The 21,570-nt window shown below is 47.4% G+C and overlaps 1 protein-coding gene across 7 annotated transcripts in view; it reads left to right on the top strand.

Moving 5' to 3' along the window:
• Sipa1l1 (signal induced proliferation associated 1 like 1) overlaps positions 1-20,720 on the top strand; it is a 280,919-nt gene extending 260,199 nt beyond the window's left edge. For 6 of the 7 annotated variants that reach the window (XM_038335800.1, XM_038335804.1, XM_038335798.1 and 3 more), the window contains 7 exons: positions 6,253-6,489; positions 7,256-7,421; positions 12,413-12,659; positions 15,548-15,694; positions 16,877-16,991; positions 19,637-19,721; positions 20,365-20,720. In XM_038335800.1, coding sequence (XP_038191728.1) covers positions 6,253-6,489; positions 7,256-7,421; positions 12,413-12,659; positions 15,548-15,694; positions 16,877-16,991; positions 19,637-19,721; positions 20,365-20,508 — 1,141 coding nt within the window. In that variant the 3' untranslated portion in view covers positions 20,509-20,720. The remainder of the gene's footprint in view (positions 1-6,252; positions 6,490-7,255; positions 7,422-12,412; positions 12,660-15,547; positions 15,695-16,876; positions 16,992-19,636; positions 19,722-20,364) is intronic. The other variant, XM_038335803.1, reaches the window with a different exon arrangement.
• Positions 20,721-21,570: the final 850 nt, after the last annotated feature.

The raw sequence follows: 21,570 nt of genomic DNA, 5'->3' as shown, positions 1-21,570 counted from the left end.
TACAGTCCAAACACTCTAACTTAAAGAGAAGTGGTTTGGTTCAGCCAAGTTCTTTCTAAACATGAAAGTAAATATTTGTCTTTTGTTTTTACTTCTAAGGTCAAGAGGAGATCTGGTCGATTCTATTTGCTTTAACGTAGCTTTTGGATATAAGTCAATGACTATATGAAAGAAAGGGAAAAAATGTATTGTGCCCTTTACCACAGGCAAGTCAAGCAGGAGACTCAAGAATGTGAATTTGAACCCAAAATCAATGTCATGTCTCTTCTGCCACTGTCCTCCAGCTCTGTGGCCTGTGACCAGTCACTCTGGGCCCATCTCTTACTGTCCTGTCATGATACTGGCCCTGTTGAGAATGAAAAAAGTCACAAAAGCATAGCTCTGGAAATGTGACCAAGGCAAGAGAGTACCATTTGTTTTCTTAAGCTTCGTCCCTACCGCGAGCGGGTGTCTCCCACAACTCCCATGATACCTTTTTTCTTTCGAACCTAATCAATCATGCCTTTTTCTCAAGCTTCCTATTTTGTTTCTTTAATTCTCTCTCTCTCCCTTCCTCCCTCCCTCCCTTCCTTCTTTTTTTTTTTTTTTGATACCAGACTTGAACACAACACTGTGTTATGCTCCTTAAGATGGTAATGTTCACAGGCATCTTGTTGGCTCCTTATTTACATAGTTGGGTGGGCTAACTCACCTTGTGATCCACAGTGATCCATGAGGCCTCTTCTGCACCCACCTCATTCCCCAGGCTGAATGTGCATGCTCTCTGCTCACCAGACACTTGCTTCTTGCAAATGAGCAGCTTTCTTTCCCATGCTCACTCCGCTCCTGGCCAGCTTAAACACCAGACTTTACTGCCCATCTCCCCTAGTGCTTTAATACTAGTGTCTCCTGAAACCCACCAGAGGCCCGGAGCTGGTAGCCGAGAATTCGCCAGTGCTGAACCCAGTGGGAGGAGCCCTGCTTCATCATTATCCCCATTATCTGTCACCCAAAGACTTGTTATTTGCACAAGCAATCCCAGGACACCCTGTCACTCCCCTCTCCTTGGTCATAGGCCAGCACCCAGCCTTTGCTCAGATTTTGTCACAGCCATTTGACAGGTGACTAATTGCTGCTTTTCCCTCTCTGAAAATACCATCCTTCACAGGCCAGCACTGAAACTCCAGCCCTCCTGCCACGTCTGAATATGAGATGTCTTCCCTTGGCAACTCTCCATAGCTGACAGTGGGCAGCAGCTGTTGCAGCACAGGAGAGGATGGTCTCTGTGGTGATGCAGACATTTAGAAGGGCATCCCCAGCCCGAGTATGCAGGATTGGTACCTGGAAATTTGATTGATGACATCTGTGCTCCCCCATCCTGCTGTCTCCTTTCTTTGTAGGGTCAGTAGGTAAAAAGTTTATAAGCTCAGATACCAGTTCTTTGTTCTAGAAAATAAGAGAATCCCTAGAAATGTTTCAGTACACAGTTTCTTTGACTCAAAAAAATGTCATATGAACCCTCAATTCTTCAATGACTTTGGCTCCTGTAGAGACCACAGTATTGCTTTAGAAACATGGTTTCAATTCCTGGACCTGAGCAGATGTGAAGTGGGGATTTGACCAGGTTAGAGCAGGACGAGCAGTTCAGCTGGACTCAAGGGCGGTTCTGAAACCCGGAGCACACTCGGGGAGAGTTTTACCAGGGATGCAGACACTGCTCCAGTTTGTCTTATTAGATCTCTGGGGTTAGAGCTCCAAGGTCCGTGTTTTAAAGGTGCCCAGGTGAAGGCCCGACTTCTGCTCCCAGAGGTGTGTACATTAAGGAAGGAAGACAGGCCAGTGAGTTTTCATTCATTTCTGTTTGTGCCTTTATTTCTACATGCAATCAGTTCTTAAGTGGGGCTGCCTGGTTATAACATTTAGTAAACATTTCACACCGGGACCGAGTATTAGCCGTCATTGTCATGGATAAAATTAAGCAGCTCCCCTAGTGAGGATACACTTGTAAGCAGAAGCATCATTTGTAGGCTTAATTAATCTTAATTAATTTAATTTACAATAAAAACTAACCTGGAGTTTTAAGTACAGTTTGGGTAAAGCGCTGTGTGCATCCATACTCAGACAGTTGAGGTGGATCCCCAGCTTCCTGTTGATTTAGCTTTGTCCTTCATCGTGTGTTGAGTGGCTACAGTTGCCAGGGACTATTCTAGGCATGGGACATGCAGTAGCAAGCAAGAAAAAACATCTCAGTCCCCCATGGGTTTATCCCCAATCAGGAAGATAGAGTCCAGACAGAATCAAGTATGCAGTAGTCTGCTCTGGGCAGAAGTATTTTGGTAAGAGCCTGCTGGGTTCCTGGGAGTAGCGGCCACATAGAGGTAAAGTCCGCCGTTGAGAGTCTGTGTTCTAGTAGACACTCCCCGAATGCCAGTTGGGGAAATAACAGTTGGATTCACATAGAGAAGAAAACCATACATGACACACACACACTGCTGTCTCCTCTGAACATTCCCCAGCCTCCTCTTTAATTTCCTCTTGGCACAGATCTGTGCAGCGTAGCAGGATGATTTGTAAATTAATGAACTGTGTCATTAACGAACTGTGTCATTTATTTTCTATTGTCCTGGCAAATTATTTCTGTTTTGACTCAACTTTAGCGTTTTAAAGTTCCAGAATTTTTGAATAGCTATGGAATATCAAAGTATTTGAAAGCAAAATATGGCAAAACAAGGTGTACCTCAAGTACAGTAGACTTCAGAGCCTGGGCCATGGACCACAGCAGCCTCTGGGAACACGTTGGAAGTGTGAGTTCTCATGTTGCCCACCCTGTCCCACATACTGCATCAGTGTCTTTGGAGAGGAGATGCAGTCATCATTTTTAAGATGCTGCCCTTTATGTGACTATCCACAGCTACTTATATATCCTTAGTACTTATGTACTAAGTCCTGATCTAGATGTCAACCAGGGTTAAGACTTGGGACCTCATAACTGTGTTCTGTGTGTCAAGAGATTCTAAAGCAAAAAATTAATTTTAAAATATGCAAACCAAAGACTAGAATCTCATCCCTACATAACTAATGGGCACACCCACATCCCACCATGCTGTCTAAAGCCTGCCTGAGGCTGCCCTCTTGCACTGCAGAAGCCCTTGACTGGCCAGCACTGCCTCCCTGATGTGTGCTGTGCCTCTGGTCCCTGTCTGCGCACTCTTTAGCCCTTTGAAGTCTTCCCTTTTTCCTTCACTTCATTCTCACGCTTTGGATCTTCTTTCTGTAGCAGAGATCTGTTGGTTGTTTTGACTGTACTGATATAATACTCATCACTTAATTTTACACACTCTTTTTAAGATGTGTTATTTTCTTTTTTAATTATATGTGTATGTCAGCAAAGGTATGTCCTGATGGGCCTCAGAGGCAGGAAGAGGACATTGGTTCTCTTGGAGTTACAGGTCATGGTAAGCCATTGGGAGCCAAACTCTGGTCCTCTGCAAGAACAACACATGCTCTTAACCACTGAGCCACCTCTCTGATCCTTCTTCTTAGTTTTAAAAGCAGCCAGATAGAATGTTTATCAAGAGGCAACATCGCATTAAATATATGTTGTCCTTGGAGATGTTGTAGGGATTCTGCCTGTCATCGCTAGCTGGAAAAAATACTTGGGGGAAAGAAAATGCTTGGGGTAAAGTAAGACTAGTTGTTTTTTTATTCTATCTTTCCAAGTTTGGGCCCAGTTCTTCTATATCATTATAAAAATAGAGAATTTGGTTATTTGTTTTCTGAAGTAGTCAGACCACATTCATGTTGAACATTCTCCAGACATATTCTTCCCCAAAACCTGTCTGGCTCTGGTTGCTGATCCTCAAATGCTGATGGGGCCCCTCCCTTCATGTTATTGACTTCTGCTTTCCTGTGGACATTTTCTCTGAAGGCTAGCATTCGTATTGCAAAAAACAGCAACAGTATGTGTGTACTCCTCTGTGAAGACTATAGAGAAAGCAAACTAGACCATCACTGACATCCCTGCACCTCACTCTGACCCCGCTCCTTCCCTGGTCAGACTCACTTTCCTTGATTCTGGGTTTAGAACAGGATGACACCCTCTGTGTGGTGTCTTTTTCATCCATCCCACAGTGCTGAGGTCTGTCCCCATGTTCCCAGCCACCTCAATTTGTTTCCTTCGTTGGTTCCAATTTGGGTTATCTCTGGTCTGAGGATAATACAGAAATCTGAATATACCTTAGTTACACTTAGGTGTGCTTTCTTTCAATGTGGTAGGTAGAAAAGCGATTGCTATGTCTGAAGGACATATCTTCAGCCTCAGTAGAGGCTGTGATCTAGTTGACCAAAAAGGTTTAACAGGAACACATTACCTGCAGTCTGTAAGAGCTGTAGCGTGTCCTCTCTGTCGTGTGGTACTTTAATTTAGCTGTTGTGGCGGATGTGTGATATTCTTGTGACTTACTTTCTCTTTTTCCTGGTACTTGGTGATGGTGAGTGCTGATGTTTTCGTGTCTTCTATGTTGCAGACTTTTCCTTCCCTCCAGCTGCTCCCAAATAACCACACAGAGACTTTATATTAATTATAAATGCTTGGCCATTAGCTTAAGCTTGTTTTTAGCTAGCTCTTATAACTTACATTAGCCCATTTCTATTAACGAGCTGTCCCAAGGCTTGTTTACCTTGTATGTTCTTCCCATCCTGCTCACTCTGCGTCTCCTGGCATCTCCTCTCACTCCGCCCTTTTCTGCCCAACCTTCTCTCTGCCCCAGAAATCCTGCTTATCCATAGGCCAATCAGCTTTTATTAACAATGAGAGCAACTCGTCTTCACAGTGCACAGAGGGTCATCCTGCAGCTCCTTTAGTTAATTTCTCCTTTGAAATCACTGTTCAGACCATTGCCCCTTTCACGTGTTCACCCAGTTGCCTTGTTTATTTCTAGGGGTTTGGCTTATGTATTGAATAGGAACATATTGTTGGGTGTGTTTTTCTGCCCCTTTGGATGCATAGTTCTTTCTTGTTTTGGTTTTCAAGACAGGGTTTCTTTGTGTAGGCCTGGATATTCTGAACTCGTTCTGTAGACAAGACTGGCCCTAACTCCGGGTCCTCCTGCCTCTGCCTCCCAAATGCTGGGATTAAAGACATGTGCCACCACCACAGCCTGCATGAATATTTCTTAACTTTAATGGGCTTTCGTGCTTTCATTTATAAAAACACTGCCTTTATTATAAAAATGTTCTCCCATATTGTGGTTCAGAATCCTTGGGTCTGTTTTAATATACGGTATAGCCATGACTGATCTGGTTTGAGGCCAGAGTGTCAAGATTTGTTTTCACCATATTGTCCCACCAGTGGGTTCTGGGTTTCGTTCCTACCGTAACCCTTAAATTATTCTGATAGCTTCACAGTTGCAGGAAAGTTGCCAAGATAGAGTTCCCGTGGACCTCCTCCAGCTTCCCCTTTGCCATATCTCCCATCGCTGAGTGGCTCCTCTGTCGCAGCTGCACACCACTACGGACTGGTGCTTTGCTCTTGTTCCCTCAGGACAGTTAGTTTTGGCAAATAGTACCACCAAGGAATGCCACATTACGTCTGTTGTAGAAGTCGCCAGACCTTAGATTTCTCCTAAGCAGAACTCTGCAATGCTCATAGTGTGGACGTGGGTTCTGAGGGACCTCAGAAAGGAAGTACGGGGATCCTGCGTGTGGGTGGATGAGATACGGTCTCATCCCCAGCCTAGAAAAGTCTGCCTTATTCAGCCGTAAACCTTGTCTGGTGATGAGCAGTCTTCGTGAGTCACTGTGAATGCTAGATGCTACAGGGACACAGACCTCTGTGTGCCCTTGGCCGTGGGTGTCAAGGAGAGCTGTGTCCCTGACTTGGTCTCCCTCTGGCCATTAGTCTGGTCTTAGCATCACTGTAACCCCCAGATCTGAGGAAAGCAAGACAGACAGACAGATACTGAGGCTTCTGCTCCTCGTCCTGTCCCCTGCCCCTTCTGGACGTCAGTGGTGCCAGTGTGTTTGAAAGTGCCCCTCAGCCATAACTGCTTCTTCTTTAACCACACCCCATTGAGAGCACTTTGAGAGCAGACAGCTAAATAACACGGGGAGGTCAGGAAGGCCAGGTGGCCATCCCTTTTAATCGTTGATTTTTATTCAGATCTCATTTTTCCCTAACCTCACCTTTACCCCACCTTGTACACCACTTCTGCAGCTGACATGGCGACCCTGGGTAGACACAAGAGTCACTGTCTCTGTCCTACCTCTCCACAGCACCATGAGCTCCCGGCACTCTGCCAGCCCAGTGGTGTTCTCCAGTGCCCGAAGCTCACCCAAAGAGGAACTTCATCCCAGCACGTCCTCCCAGCTCGCGCCATCCTTCTCCTCGTCCTCATCCTCCTCTGGGCCCAGGACTTTCTACCCCCGCCAGGGTGCCACTAGCAAGTACCTGATTGGATGGAAAAAGCCAGAAGGAACCATTAACTCCGTGGGATTTATGGATACAAGAAAGTAAGAGTTCTTCTCCTTCTAAGTAGTGGTTGGTTTTCTTGGCACACAGAAAGAGCTAGGGCAGTCTCTTAGCCCAGGATGCCAGGCTAGGGGCTTGGTGTTGGAGGGATTGGCCTATTGGAGGGATTTTTCTTTCTTTTTTTAAATGGGAAAAAATATTTTCAGGTAATGTATTCTGATCACACTTTTCCCTTTTCCCCCAAGAGATTTTATTTGCTAAGTAATTTTTTTTTCTCTGAATTATTCCTCTGCCTCATTGCTTGAGTAAGATGTACCGTGAAACATTCTGATCTGAGATCTTGAGCTGTCATCAGAAAGAGCTGTGTGAACAACACTTTCTGGGTGATGAGCTCCAGCCTTCTGTCCGTCACGGCCTTTCTGTAGACCCCTTCTTAGCTGGGCCCATAGGGCCGCGAGGATATTAGAAATCGAGTGACTGCCCCAAAGGATAAAGGCCCTTTCCAAGCAATATTCCTGTCATTTTGCACCCGCTGTATAAAGGTGGCCCTGGGGATCCGACTCTGGTGTCCTGTCAAGTCTACTGCTAGTGTTGGCTAAATGGGGCAAATGGTTTCCTGTAGAGGAGGATCTATTTATGGAGCAGATTTTATTTGGTGTCTCACATTGGCTCTGTTTCTCCAGCCAGCACTGACCTGAGTAGATTCTATGGAAACAGGAGCCACACCCGGCTCACTTGCCTCCTTTCCCAGCCCCCATGCCCTTGAGCCAATCCTATGGACTCCATTTTCACCATCTCTCCCCGCAGGCGTCATCAGAGTGATGGTAATGAGATGGCCCACACTAGACTCCGAGCCTCAACCAGGGACCTGCGGGCATCCCCCAAGCCCACCTCCAAGTCCACCATTGAGGAGGATCTAAAGAAACTCATCGACCTTGAGAGCCCAACTTCGGAATCACAGAAGAATTTCAAGGTAGAAGGCAGGCTGGAGTAATGGCAGAGGAAAGCCAGGCGTGATAGGAACTTGGGCTGAGGGTGTTGGGGACTCCTCTTCTCAGCGCTGAGCACTCTGTCTCCACAGACACATCTTTTTAGTGTGGGTTCCTGTTAAGATGTCTTTTCTCTAGCCTTCTCTTGTAGTATGTCCTCTTCTGAGTGCGTGATTCCTTGGTCTGCACTTAAATATCATCACTTCCGGGACTCTGGAAAGACACCTGTGGCTCCTTGTCAGTTAGCATGTTCTCCATATGTCATCCAGTCTGCCTGCTGTCCATAAGGTCCCTTGTCACATGTGTCCCCAGCATGCCCCGCTTCTGATGAGCACAGTAATACTCTCCACATGTCAATCAAAGGAACTACCTCATGGCCAAACTCACAGTTCTCTGTACTGAAAGCCTCATTTCCCCCTGAGAATTCCAGACTGTGCATGTCTTCCCTGGAGCCACATCCTCCTCTGTGCCCATCTCAAATACTCACATGCAGCATGTGTGTGCGTTCAGCAGTAGCCAGCCTTCTGCTGGACTGCTGGACAGGTGTTTCCGCCTGCCTCATTGCAGGGCCTGGAAAGCTTCTGAAGGCTCTCCGCACCTGTGTTCTCAGAAGCACGGGCCTAAGGAATTCCTTCTCTCCCCGTGGGAGGTATTTCTTCTTTGAGCAGCCCCAGGAGAAAGGAAGCCACTCCAGGAAGGTCATGGCAGTGAACGCTGAGAGTCTCTCTCCTTGAACTTCTTCTGAACCTTGCACTTCACTCCGAGTCAGGCTGACTAGAAAGCTAAGTTTCTGAATGCCCAGCAGGTAATGAGAATGGAACCCAGAAAACGCTCCTCACACCCCAACCTCCGCTTGGTCATAGTGTACACTAGGCAAGCGGCCTGTGCTCCTGTCACCTCTAGGCTTTTCTGTGCATGTGTGTGTACACACACCACCCACAGAGATCAGATATGTCCCTAGACTGAAAAAATCAGCATTTATAGGAATTACATATATCCCAAGGGCCACTCTGGGCTTTTGCTGAGAAATAAATGGTTTATTAACATGACTTATGTGACTGAATGATTTAGGGATACAGCCATTCCTGACTTCTGTCATTTCTGTTTCGGAAGCCAGCACTTAGCAGTTCTGACTCATCATCCAGGGAACAAACGGTTCCCTTAGCAACCTTGAGGAAGATGGCACTTGAAACAGCCATCAAAACCCAAGGTGGCATGTTAAAACTCTGCAGTCCCAGTTTCAATGTAAGAATTATTTCAAATGTGCTCTTTGAGGTCGGAAGATCGTAAAACTTGCCCAGCAAGGAGTCGTTCCCTAAATCCTACTTGAAAGGTTTTTTTTGGCTGGGGGTGAGCTCAGAGTTTCCGTTCCTTAGATTTACTCCTGCAGTGTGAATAATTGGAGGCAAATGTCTGTCTGCCCTCATTCCAGCTCCTGGCTTTAATTTCCAAAATGTATTCTTTTAGCATTGTTGTGTGAACAAGGATGCACTTTCTCTGTGGTAATTGACTACAGTATGGGACCCTCTGCAAAGACAGGGCTCCTGCTGGCTCTGACCACCGCAGCAGAGGACTGGAGCAGCAGGGGCCAGTGCTCTTTTCCCACCAGCTTATCCCTCTTCGTCTGCTTTTGTTTCAGATGAGTTCAGCTAAGTAGCTATGGTGACTTCTGAATGACCATGATTCTTTGGTGTAAGGCAGGCTTGCATAGCCTTGAGGCCAGGCCTGACTTAAGGCTTTAGGCCAACAGCAAGCTTCAGGAAGAGGCCTACGGGAGCCATTTCTGGCCTAGAGACTTGGAGCCCATAATGGGTGGGCTTCCTATCCTGTGAGCTGTCAGTCCTCACTTTGCTTCTCGTAGAATTAGTCAGTGCTCTGCCCCCAGCCTTGAGAATGCTGAGGGAACTGTAACACCCACCCACTGGCAGAATGGGACCGCCTTGTTCTTCCTGCTTCCCAGCCAGTGCTCTCAGGTGGACCAGAGCAAGGGACTCCACATAGCGCTAGTATGTAGGAAAAGTGACTAGTTTCTTGTGAGTGATCAGGACAGGGACAGTGAGAGGTGAAGAGGTCTGAATCACTGCTGGCAGGAGTGCAGATGTGGGCTGTGATCAAATTGGGGGAATCATTGGTCTCCAGATGCCTCACTAGTTTTAAATTCACCTCCCTACCAGTTTTTAAAGTAAAATCATCCACAAAAGCTCCATTTGTACTCCATTTGTACTGAACTTCTGTAATAGAAGATAAGGCTGACGTGGGCTATGGTCCCCACCTAATCCTCTCCCTAGCAGTGAGTGCCTTAAGAAACTCTTTGGGCTTCCTGGAGCATGAGTTGAGACCCTTTTGCACCTGTCTGTGGTCTCTGAAAGCTGGGTCTGACACCCAGCTGGGAGCATCTTTCCCCAGGACTGACCACACTGGTCCATAGCTCTGGGTTATCCCAGATCCCACACCCACAGCAGGCACTTGGTGGGTTTGCATATCATTAAGTCTGGAAGTTGAAGAGGGATGAAGTGAGGTGTGCTGACAGTTCTTAACAAGTCAGCGTGCTGCTGTATCTCGGGGCAAGAAGCTCCCAGGCAGGTTGTGTCCTTCACACCTACCCTGCTTCTCTGTGGGTCAGGATCCCATAGCAGCCGATACAGTGGCCATCCAGAGGACTGTGATAATTCCCAAAGAGACAAAACAGGAGTTGGCTTAGAATTTGTCTCCTGAAACCCTCAGACTAGAGATGCTCATTGGAAATTAAATCTCTGCTAAAGCCTGAAGTGCTAAGAAAGACCCAGTTGGGCCTGTTGAATACTGGGATCTGAGAGCTGCATGTGGCTGGCAGGAGCCTTGTGTGAAAGTTCTAGAACCTTGAAAACAGAAAAGAGGTGATGTCATTGTACCAAAACAGAGCTAGTTAGAAATCTATTTAATGTTCACTCCTCTCCATAAAATGGTTAAAGAGCTATCCCTTCTCTCAGAGACTGCTCACAGTCGCTTAATCTTAGGCCAAGTCGTACATACCTTGGATTTAACTCATCACCATGTTAAAGAATGATTAAATAACTGATTTATTTTTGTGTGTATGTGTATAATGGGTATGTATGTATAGTTTGTATATGTGTGTTGAGTTTGTATGCATGTGTTTATATGAGAGCATATGTCTGCCATGGTGCATGCATCTGACTTGTTTGAGGCAGACTTTATCTTGTTTATTGCTGGGTGACATGCTCCAGCTCACTGGCCTGCAAACTTCTAGAGGATTCCCCTGCCTCTGTCTCCCTTCTCACCAAGGAAATGTGTCTTAAGTCAGCATTCTATTGCTGTGAAGAGCTACCCATGACCAAAGCAACTCTTATTTTTTAAAAAAAAAATTTAACTGGGGCTTGGTGCCAGTTTGTTTAGTCCATTATCATGGTGGGAGCATGGAGGCACACAGGCGGGCGTGGTGCTGGAGGAATAGCTGATGGCTACATCCTGATCCCACTGGCTGAGAAGAGATTCTGGGTTTGGAATGGGTTTCTGAAACTTCAAAGCCCACCCCCCAGTGATACACTTCCTCCAACAAGGCCACACCTCCTAATCCTTTCAGATAGTGCCACTCCCTAGTGACCAAGCATTCAAATCTATGAACCTATATCGCCATGCTTGGATTGCAGACACATGTCACCCTGTCCAGCTTGTACATGGATCCCAGAGTCCAAAGTTGGGTTGTCAGGCCCTCCATGAGAAGTGCTTTTACCCAATGAGCCACCCTGGCCCCTCATCGTGGACTTTTTAAGTGAGAGGCTTGTTTCCACATTGGTCATACTTTATTTTTATTTACAGTGTGTCTAAGTGATAATTTGTGCGTCCCTGGAGGGATGAGGTGTTGGGTTGATTGGTTGAGATTGATTGGTCGGCAAGAAGGCCCAATTGGTGAAAGCACTTGCCCCGAAAGCCTGGGGCCCCGAGTTCAATCCCCACATAAAACTGGAGGAAGAAGAGGACCGACACCGCAGAGTTGCCGTGTGTGCTCCACACATTTGCAGGGGCACATGTGACCCCCGACACACACATCACACAATAAACAGAACTTATTTTCCAAAACTAATGAGATCTAGCTACCTTGAGACTGAATTAGAGCTTGTATTTTCATTACTCATGGCAAGAGCCACCTAAGTATGTGTTCATGTTGTTGTTCATGTTTATTACTGTTTTGACTGCATGTTTTTCTGTGCACCATATATATGCCTAGGCCAGAGAGGGGGTTGCATCCCTTGGAACTGGAGTTGTAAATGGTTATCAGCTGCCATGTTGGGTGCCAGGACTTGAGCAAGAGCACCTAGTGCTTTTAACTGCTGAGCCATCTCTCCAGCCTTGAGTGCATGAGTTTTGACAATCATCTCCTGGCTGCCCACCAATTACACTGTCTGTCATGTGGTAAGCTTCTAAGGCCCTCTGTGCCTGTTCCTGGCTGTTCCTTGGCTGTCCATCCCTGTTCCTGGGAGTCACACCCTCATCTTCTAGCCTCCTGGCAGGTGCTGCTGTGACCAGCCAGCATTTCACCAAGCAGTTGTGACAATCCAGGCAGATGCTTGGCTCATGATGATGGCTATGAAGTGTAAGCCCAGGGACATTACAGGATCTTGTCAAAGACATGGGATTCAGATAAATTCATATTTAAGACTAGGGGTGCTGGTGTGTACCTTTAATGGGCAGGTGGATCTCCTGAGTTCCAGGCCTGCCAGGGTTACGTAGTAAGGACCCCCACACACCTCAAAACAAACAAAAAAAAATCATTTATCTTGTTACTCAATACCACATAATATTGGTAGATCATGGGTCTGAGCTTTATTCTGAGCATGGATCCTAGAATGTAGGGTTGGATGGAGCTCCAAGATGGATGGGGCTCATTCAGAGGCAGCGCCTCATTGCTTCACCCGCTCCACCTTGGTCTTGTTCTCTACCCTGGTGCCCTGACCCCAGTCTGCCTTCTGTTTTCCAGTTCCACGCACTGTCCTCCCCACAGTCTCCGTTCCCCCCTACCCCTACCTCCCGGCGGGCCTTGCACAGGACACTGTCTGATGAGAGCATTTACAGCGGCCAGCGGGAGCACTTCTTCGCGTCCAGGGCTTCCCTTCTAGACCAAGCCCTGCCCAACGATGTCCTCTTCAGCAGCACCTACCCGTCTCTCCCCAAGTCGCTTCCATTGAGGAGGCCATCTTACACACTGGGAATGAAGTCGCTGCATGGTAAGTGGGCCTGCAGCTGCAGCTGGGCAGTCCGGTGGGTGGCCCGTGGCCCAGCATGGCAGGCAGCCATTCGTTTCCTTGGGGTATAGTTGTAGAGGAATTCCTACCTCTGCCTCATCCTTCAGTTGCCCCCTTCCTCCTATAACCACAGACCACAGGTCACCTCAGCGTTGGTCAGCACAGGTTGTTAGACCTGCTGAATTGTCTTGACTCTGAAAGAACAGTCTGGTAATCGGTGTTCTTGGCAGACATCCTAGCTGCTGAAATAGCATTGGGCAGACAAAGCTAAGGTGAGATAAATAATCATAGAGATATGTGCCCTGCTTCCCTCAGCTGCCCTAAGATCCCAGATCTGTAGTTGCTCTGTCTCACTCCTGACCAATGAGACTATTGTCACCGTTTGCCACACCCACTCATTTACTGAGCCAGCCAGTCAGCAGGGCATCTTCCAGGAAGAGAACCAGAGATCATGGCACCTCTGTGTCCTAGCCCACAGTCATATAAGCTGTGCTCGCTTTGTGGCCTAGCTAGATCCCAGTTTGACAGCCATAGTCTGGGACTTTAGACTTAATCTGCCCAAAGCCACTCCAGGGCTCATCTGATAGCCATGGCCAAGTCCAGCAGACACACAGCACAGGGCCTCATGTCCGGTCTTTTGCTATGCATACCATCCTACCCAGATTTCCCTCCTGTGAACTCAGCTGCAGCAATCGTGTATATCAGACCCATGTTTCTTCCCCCCCTCTGGAGCCATATCTCCTGAGCCTCCTGCTTGCTCCACACTTGTTGAGCCCTCACTGATGCTCGTGAACATTCTCCCACGCATCCATCCTGCTCAGGCACATCCCAAGCTCCTTCTCACTACCCAGGGACCATGCCATCTTCCTTTGCTCCTTCCTCCACCCACCTACAGCTTAAGTCTAGATTTTCTTTGCCCCAAAGAGTCACTCCCAGTGAACCAAAGTCAACACATGAAGTACTGCATCCTGGCACAAGCTCTCTAGAGCAGCGGTTCTTTTATGCAGTTCCTCATGTTGTGGTGACCCCACCATAAGGTTATTTTCGTTACTACTTCATAGCTGTAATGCTGCTACTGCTGTGAATCAATCATAATGTAAATATTTTTGGAGATAGAGGTTTGCCAAGGGGGTCGCAACCCACAGGTTGAGTACCGTTGCTCTAGAATAAGCCCCTCTGTGAAAGCTTCATATAATCTCACCTTGCCCCCTTTTCCCCATTTAGGGGCCGCTGTTCGTGAATCCCTTCACTCCTATGATCCTCCCTATCTTGAGAACTTTTCTTCTCTCCAACCTTCACAAGCAATAAAAAGTAGCCTGCCACCCTGCCACCACCGCCCCCATCCGTGTGTGCATGCATGCACGATCATGTGTCATAATGTGTCTGGCCTCTAGAGGCTTATATTCTAAGGAAGTAGTCCAGAGAAACAACTTCCACTCGGGGGCATGTGGATAAAGACTGAGGAGATAGACCCACAGACAGGAGGGGAGGGACACATGTCCTCGCTGTGTACTTCCCATCTGACTTCCTGTCCCATGCTCAGCTGCCTCATTTGGTGTTTACCACTGAAAGGTACTGGGGCGGTGGAGGTGGTAGTTGTGCCCCCTTTATCCCTGTATGGAAACTGTAGCATCAGGGATGAAAGTGCAGAAAGATGATAAATGGCCAACAAAGTTATCTGCTCCGCCTACATACCCTTGAGGGATTAGGTTTAAATACAGCTGAGTGTTGAATGTCTTCCAGGGTTTGCTGACATCATTTACCCATAATTTTGCTCGTTTACGTACACTGACAGCTAGCAACTGCACCTCAGCATAGTTCCCCCGCAGTTTGTAAGGAAAGCACACACTAACTAAACCTGGCTTGTGGGGCTGGCATCATAGGCCCAACTTTCATCCCTGTAAACGGGGGTTTCTGGAGCCACCCTGCTTCACCCTGCTTTGTCGTGACTTTGCTTAGCTCTGTTTCAGGGCTTTGGTGCTGCAGCACCTTTGAGGGGTGTCCTCTTGGAATACATACTATGCTGCTTTCACCCTGGCTGCTGCCTCTAGGTTTCCTGCTTTTCACTTACTGCCTTCCCGACCCTGAGCAGCAGCATGCCCTCATGTGCCCAGGGTAGACCCTGGTACTCCAAGCAAGGGTTTTTATCATTGTCAGCTGTCACAGGGTTTAATGTTGGCAGTGAATAAGGTGGATGTCAGATTGCTGTAGCGTTGCTGATTGTTCAGGTGATCCCCTGGTCCCCGGGTGGAGAATAATACCAGGGCCCACTGAAAGTCCCTTCCTCGGCTGCCTCTGTGTGAGACTTAGCACTCGCAGCGTGACTTGATTAACTTCTCAGTCTAGCTAACTACATCCAGCCGGGGAGCCAGTAGAGCATTCCTGGGATGCCACTCCTGAGTGAAGACCCACAGAAGCTGTGGTCAGATCTCAGCTTGTGCTCCACATAAAAAGGCACCCCGTTGCTCCTCTAGTAGGTGTTAGCGCCCTGGGTTGTATCCACAGTCCAGTTCTCAATGGAGTAGGCCTCTTCTCCCCAGATGAGCCTTTTGACACTGTGAAGGGAAGCTGAACACTAGAGCTAGCTCCATGCCCACTGAGTACAGACAGTTCCTCCACAGCAGACCTGTGTGGCCTTGAAGGTACAGAACTAAGTTTCTCATGACCTGCATTCTTGGAGGAGGGATGGTGGGAGGTGTTATTAAGATGGAAAGGACTGGAGGAAGCCAGATCTGCTTCACTAATGGCCTTCTAGACTAGACATTGATTCCATCAGGAAATGGCTTACACATCTCCTGTGTTAACAGGAAATGGGTAGATTCTTGAGTGCTTCTGCTGTGGGCACCAGTGTTGTCTTGTCCCTTCTGTAGGAGAGTTCTCTGCCTCGGACAGCTCCCTCACCGACATCCAGGAGACCCGAAGGCAGCCTATCCCTGACCCCGGCCTAATGCCCCTGCCTGACACTGCCGCCGACTTGGATTGGTCCAACCTAGTAGATGCCGCCAAAGCCTATGAGGGTGAGTGAGGTTGCTGACAATCCACACAGGTCACCAGAGTCCCAAAGGCCAAACCATAGGGTACCGGGATTGTGATCGGGTGTGACCAATGTGGGCACAGTGACAAGTGTGCTTCACCTCTAGTGCTGAGATCTGGTGGGCCAGACTCTGGACTGGGAGCATCTTACACTCAGATGGAACCTGAAGTTCCCTCTGTACAGAAATTCATGTGACTCCTGTAACTCGTAAACCTGTGGCCCTTAGGATGCTCTGGTCTGTGGAAACAAGAGCCTAAACACAAGGCAGTGTGTGCCGACATGGACTGTCTTGTGTCCTTCCATAAAGACTGACTTTGCTCTAAGATTACCCTTCCAAAACTTTTTTTTTTTTTTTTTTTTTTTTTTTTTTGGTTTTTCGAGACAGGGTTTCTCTGTGGCTTTAGAGCCTGTCCTGGAACTAGCTCTTGTAGACCAGGCTGGCCTCGAACTCACAGAGATCCGCCTGCCTCTGCCTCCCGAGTGCTGGGATTAAAGGCGTGCGCCACCACCGCCCGGCCCTTCCAAAACTTTTTATTGCTAAAATGTTCTTTATAAAGTTGCAGTAACAGAGTAATTTTTGTTTATTGCTCTTACTTATGAGGATTGAAAGTGACTATTCTGTCAGGTGTTCATTTAAACAGTGGGGTTATTAGGCTGCAGAACTCAGAAATAGAGCAACCGGCAGACATCCATCACTGCCTTCCTGCTTCTTTAGCTCATGGGAACACCCCAATTCCCACCATGTTTGTCATTTGCAAACTAATCTTACAAACTTTAGGTTGGGATATGTCTGAGCATCCTGTTGAAAACATCCTTCAAGAAGTATCAAGAAGCATAATTTTAGCCTTTCAGGGCATATAGATATTTATAAAAGCCTTGGCAAAGAATTTGGCACAAGCCCTCTTTCTGGAGAAACTGTCAACAGAACACTGCTATGGTAAACAAGGAAAGGGGGCTAGAAATGGATTCGCAGAAGCTGTCTTTTCAAGGGTACTTAGACTATCACTGTCTCTTCAGTGGAAGAGCACAGTCTCCCCCTGGGAGGGTTAGAGACTGTTGAGACGTACCTGTGTGTTGGTACCATCTACATATTGACTGGCGGACTTTGCAGATAGGGCCCCAGGGATGCGCCCCTGTTCTTGATGCTCTCTCACTTCTCTTCCAGTCCAGAGAGCCTCGTTTTTTGCTGCTAGTGATGAGAACCATCGCCCCTTGAGTGCAGCCTCCAACAGCGACCAGCTGGAGGAGCAGGCCCTGGTCCAGATGAAGTCGTACAGCAGGTTGGTCACCCAGTGCTGAGGGCACCCTGTGCACCATGTGTCGCCCCCAGTAGTGGCAGATGTGACGAAGAGGAGATGGAAGGCCCGTGGATGAGCTGAGTGCAGCTCAGCTGCAATGCCAGATACTTGGCTGTGTAGTTAGAACTCTTTATATCTGACTACTGTACACACAATTAAACTGGTTTTGATGCTTAAGGAGAAAGTTATGAATATTCTTTGTTATTTAATGTCACAATTCACCTGTGCCCCTGGAGCATATTAGGTAAAGTAAGAGAAAACATTGGTCACAAATGCCCCTGAGCTCTTGAGAGTTAGTCTTTGAGTCTGGTTTTTGTGTTTTCTCGATTGCTATTTTGGCTGCCTGTACTCCCATCTGCTCAGCTTCCAGCATTCTGCCTCTGCTGTCCTGTGTTTAAAACAGGACGGATAAGAACATTGGTGAGATGGGGCAGGTCGGGAGTCACTGAAGCCAGGACAGCTCCTGGCTTCCGGTGTGGACTGTGTGGGAGTAATTTCCTGTTCCCCTTAGTTTCCAGTGGTAGAGGTGTGCATCCCAGCAGCCCACTGTGGAGCACGCAGTGACACCTCCATGGAGAATAGTCTCATCAGCTGGAAATCCCTGCCCTACATCCTCCTGGGAATGGCTGGGAACCAAAGTACCAAAGTATAAGCCAGGTGTGGTAGTGCATGCCTGTAATTCCACATTCTGGAGGCTGGGGCAGCAGGCTCAGGAGACCAGCTGGGCTACATTTGGAGACCTTGTCTCCATCAAACCAATGTACTTCACACCTACACATATATTCAGATATCTGTGATACGTGGCAAGAAGCAGGTAATAATAGGGAAAAAGAGGCTGATGTACCACACTGCTCTAAGTGGGGCTCCTGCTCGAGAACTCCTGAACAAGTCTGCAGGGGGGTGCACTTAGTTTCTTGTTAATTAAAATAGAGCGACGTCACAGGCCCTCTTACTGGGACAGATAAAGTAAGCAGAGTGGCAGACTACTCAGAACTTTGGGGAGAAAAAAGAAAACCCAGCTGAAGGACTGCACAGAGAGGCGTGAGCCTGCCTTTCTGGGAGGAGGTCCTTAGTACGGATCACAGGAGGAGGGGAAGATGGGCCCAGTAGAGCAGATGCAGGTGGGGTGCATCCACCTTAATACCCTGTCAGTGCGCGTGCTTGGAGTCCCTCCTGAGGAGCCTGTGGAGTGGAGTTGGGCTCCCTGAGGGCAGCACCCTGCCAGGCTTTGTGAGGGGCAAGGGTTTCCCCACACAGCTTCCTCTGTTGTACATGTTTGTCCTTCAGGCCAGCCCTGCGCTAACCGGCCTGTGGAACCGCATTGTGGGTTGCCGCTGACCTACAGTCTATTCAGTGTCAACTTCTGGTTTTGTCTGAGGAATCTGGAGATCAGCATCCCTCACCTTGTGTTCCGTGAACTGTGGCCTTTACTTTTGAAACCTGATGCAAATATAAAATTAAGAGAATAGTAACACAACTCATTGGTCAGGAATTCCAACTTGAACTTTTGACTTTTTAACTACATTTCAAGAATACTGTTAAACCAAGAGTTACATCTCTGTTTCTATAAAGAGTCCTCTGCTTTTTAGTCTTTTGTTTTGTTTTGTTTTGTTTTGTTTTGTTTTTCGAGACAAGGTTTCTTTGTTAACTTTGGAACCTGTCCTGGAACTAGCTAGCTCTTGTAGACAAGGCTGGCCTCGAACTCTCAGAGATCCGCCTGCTTCTGCCTCTCGAGTGCTAGGATTATAGGTGTGCACCTCTCCCCCCAGCCTTTTGTGTGATTCTTAAGGTCTTATGCCATGACTAGAACTTCTTCTAGGAAACTGTTGGCAGCTCACATTCGCATAGAAGAGAGGGGAAGAAATGCTGGCTGATCCTCAGTCTTGAGTTTTGGGGGTGGCAGCCGTGTGGCCCTCAAGTGCATCCATATACACTTGGTGCTCCACTAGCAAGGTGCGATTAGCACTTTAATAAAACTGCTTTACTGGCTCTAATGGGGCGGAATCTGAGGCAGTGAGCTTGGACTGACAGGCTTTTGAAACATGCTGCCTCATGTTTTCAATATTTAAAGATATTTAGACTAGCTAAGATGTGAGCATTGTATGTAGCTGCAGTGGCCTGCTTAGAGGCAGAGCCTTCTGGAAACTTGAGGTCCGCTCTGTGTTAGTGACCCCAATGCAGTGTCCTACATGTCTCTCTCTCTCTCTCTCTCTCTCTCTCTCTCTCTCTCTCACACACACACACACACACACACACACACACACACACACACACACACACTGGTGACTCTCCCTTGGAACCTCTAGAAGAGATCTGGAGAATGAACTGCACTGTAAGACTGTTGGATCTTCAGGCTAGCTCCTGTGCTACCAAAGAGACCATTTTCATTGTCATCACCAACTCTTTCATCAGATGTCATGGCTTTAACAAAGGAAGCTGTTGACTGGTTGTTCAAACCTGTATCACCTGTTGTTAAGATTACCATTTTCTCTTTTTAAAGTTAAAAAATGCACATTGAGTTGCCATTCTATGTAATTTGGCATTGAAAAACATTTTACAAAAAAGGGGGAAAAACCAGCATCTGTGTAAGGCGCCTGCCAGCGTGGCCTTTTGTCTCTCCCTCCCAGCAGTAAGGAGTCCTCTCCCACTCTGGCTTCTAAAGTGGACCAGTTGGAAGGGATGCTGAAGATGCTTCGGGAAGATCTGAAGAAGGTAAATGTTCTCAGAACAGTTTGTCCAGGCTGTGGGAACAAAATGCCGTTAACTGGGAGAGCTAGGGAGGTCAGGGGACACGCGTGGGTGTTTCCCTGCAGTTTCTCTGTACATGTGTTTAGGGGCAGCATAGACCTTGGTGCCATTGACACACGTGGTGTGAGAGACCTTCATTGTCCTATGTACAGAAAACCTGGTCCCTTTAGGGGAAAGCCTTAGACTTCAGCCAGGCCTCTCTGGGCCTTGTCCTGACCTCCAACCCTCATGTCAGGTGTCAGGTGCACAGGTCCTCATGTCCTTGTTTGGCTTGTCAGACCAGGAGAACTAAACTTGTGTTTCTTTGGTTTTGACTTTATCTAGGCATCAGCCACCAAAGCAATGGCCTAAAACTCTAAAGCTGGCTCTAAAATACACTTTAATATAATTGCACCCCAGCTAGTCCTATAGTTCTGAGCTTTCTGGGAGCCCTTGGGCTTGAACCAGACGTGCGTGGGCATTTAGTATACTGGGGAATGGGAAAGGACCACCTAAAGAGAGTTGAAGCTGCATCTCCTGAGAGCTGGGAGAGATGGGTGGGCACCCCTAGGTTATGGGCAAGGTGGGTGGGCACCCCTAGGTTACATCTACTTGGCTTTTCCTTCAGGAAAAAGAAGACAAGGCCCACCTCCAGGCAGAGGTCCAGCACCTGCGTGAGGACAACCTGCGGCTGCAGGAGGAGTCTCAGAACGCCTCAGACAAGCTGAAGAAATTCACAGAGTGGGTCTTCAACACCATAGACATGAGCTAGGGGCAGCTGAGGGGAAAGGAGGGGGCAGGCTGCTCTCTTCATTCCCGCCTTGGAAAGTATTCTCAGCGTCCCTAGCTCCCCGCTGTGCTCCTGTGGGACAGTGCACAACACAATTGCAGACCAACAATCATTATCTGCCTTTTATAGAAAAGAAAAACAAAAAAAACTAAATAAAAATTTTAAAAAGTAAAATAAAAGTTTAACTGCTAAAATGTGAATGTCTTTATTTTTTGCACAATATCTTTATCTGTTATGTATTTACAAAGAAACTGGGCCCAGGACCAGAGTGTCCCCGGCCCCTCAGCCTCTGCTTCCATCAGCTTTCTGATCTATTTCAGGTAACCCAAGATCTCCCCGTTATCCTGACAGACGTCTTTGTTCCTAGGGAAATAAAGGTTTTACTTTTTAACTGTTTGTTTTGGGGTGGGGAGCGGTGTTTCCTTGCCATCTTTCCTAAAGTGCCTGAAGAGGGGCACTCTAAGGAAAGGCCACCCCCCTGCGTGGTCTGTGCGAGGCTTTTATACCCTCCGCTCCTGTCTGCTCGAGACCTGCAGGGCCAGCACTGCTCACCTTCTGATCCTGCATCTTGTCCCTTCTTTTCCCAGAAAAAAAAAAATGGTCCCCAGTATGTTCCTCAGAGCTAGAACTCCTTGTTTGGCTTAAGTGAACCCCACTAATTAGAATCAACCTGTTCCACCTCCTGGACCCCTATTGTTAATTGGCTTCTGAATTATCCCCAATGAAAACCTTACCTGTATGCATTTTAAAAACATTTTGGTCAAAAGTCTATGTATATGTATAGTTTCTGTTTGAGATTTTTAAAGATGTAGCAGAACTTTTTTTAAGCTTGTTCAATATGACTAAATTAATTGACAAATCCTTTTCATCAGAGCAAGACTTCGCCAGTGTTTTTTAATTAGGAAAGCTAACAGTGAATGTTAAACTGTGAGTTTAATCCTTGCTTGTTCGGGGCAATGCCTGTAACGAAATGGGCTCTTGGAACCTGCATGCCGCACTGTGGCGTTTACTCATAAAGGACTCTGCTGGAGAGGTTACTTCTGT

Source organism: Arvicola amphibius, chromosome 7 (assembly GCF_903992535.2).
Source record: "Arvicola amphibius chromosome 7, mArvAmp1.2, whole genome shotgun sequence".
Lineage (NCBI taxonomy): Eukaryota > Metazoa > Chordata > Mammalia > Rodentia > Cricetidae > Arvicola > Arvicola amphibius.
Note: the sequence above shows the minus strand (reverse complement) of the source record. Positions and strands in the feature narration are given on the sequence as shown.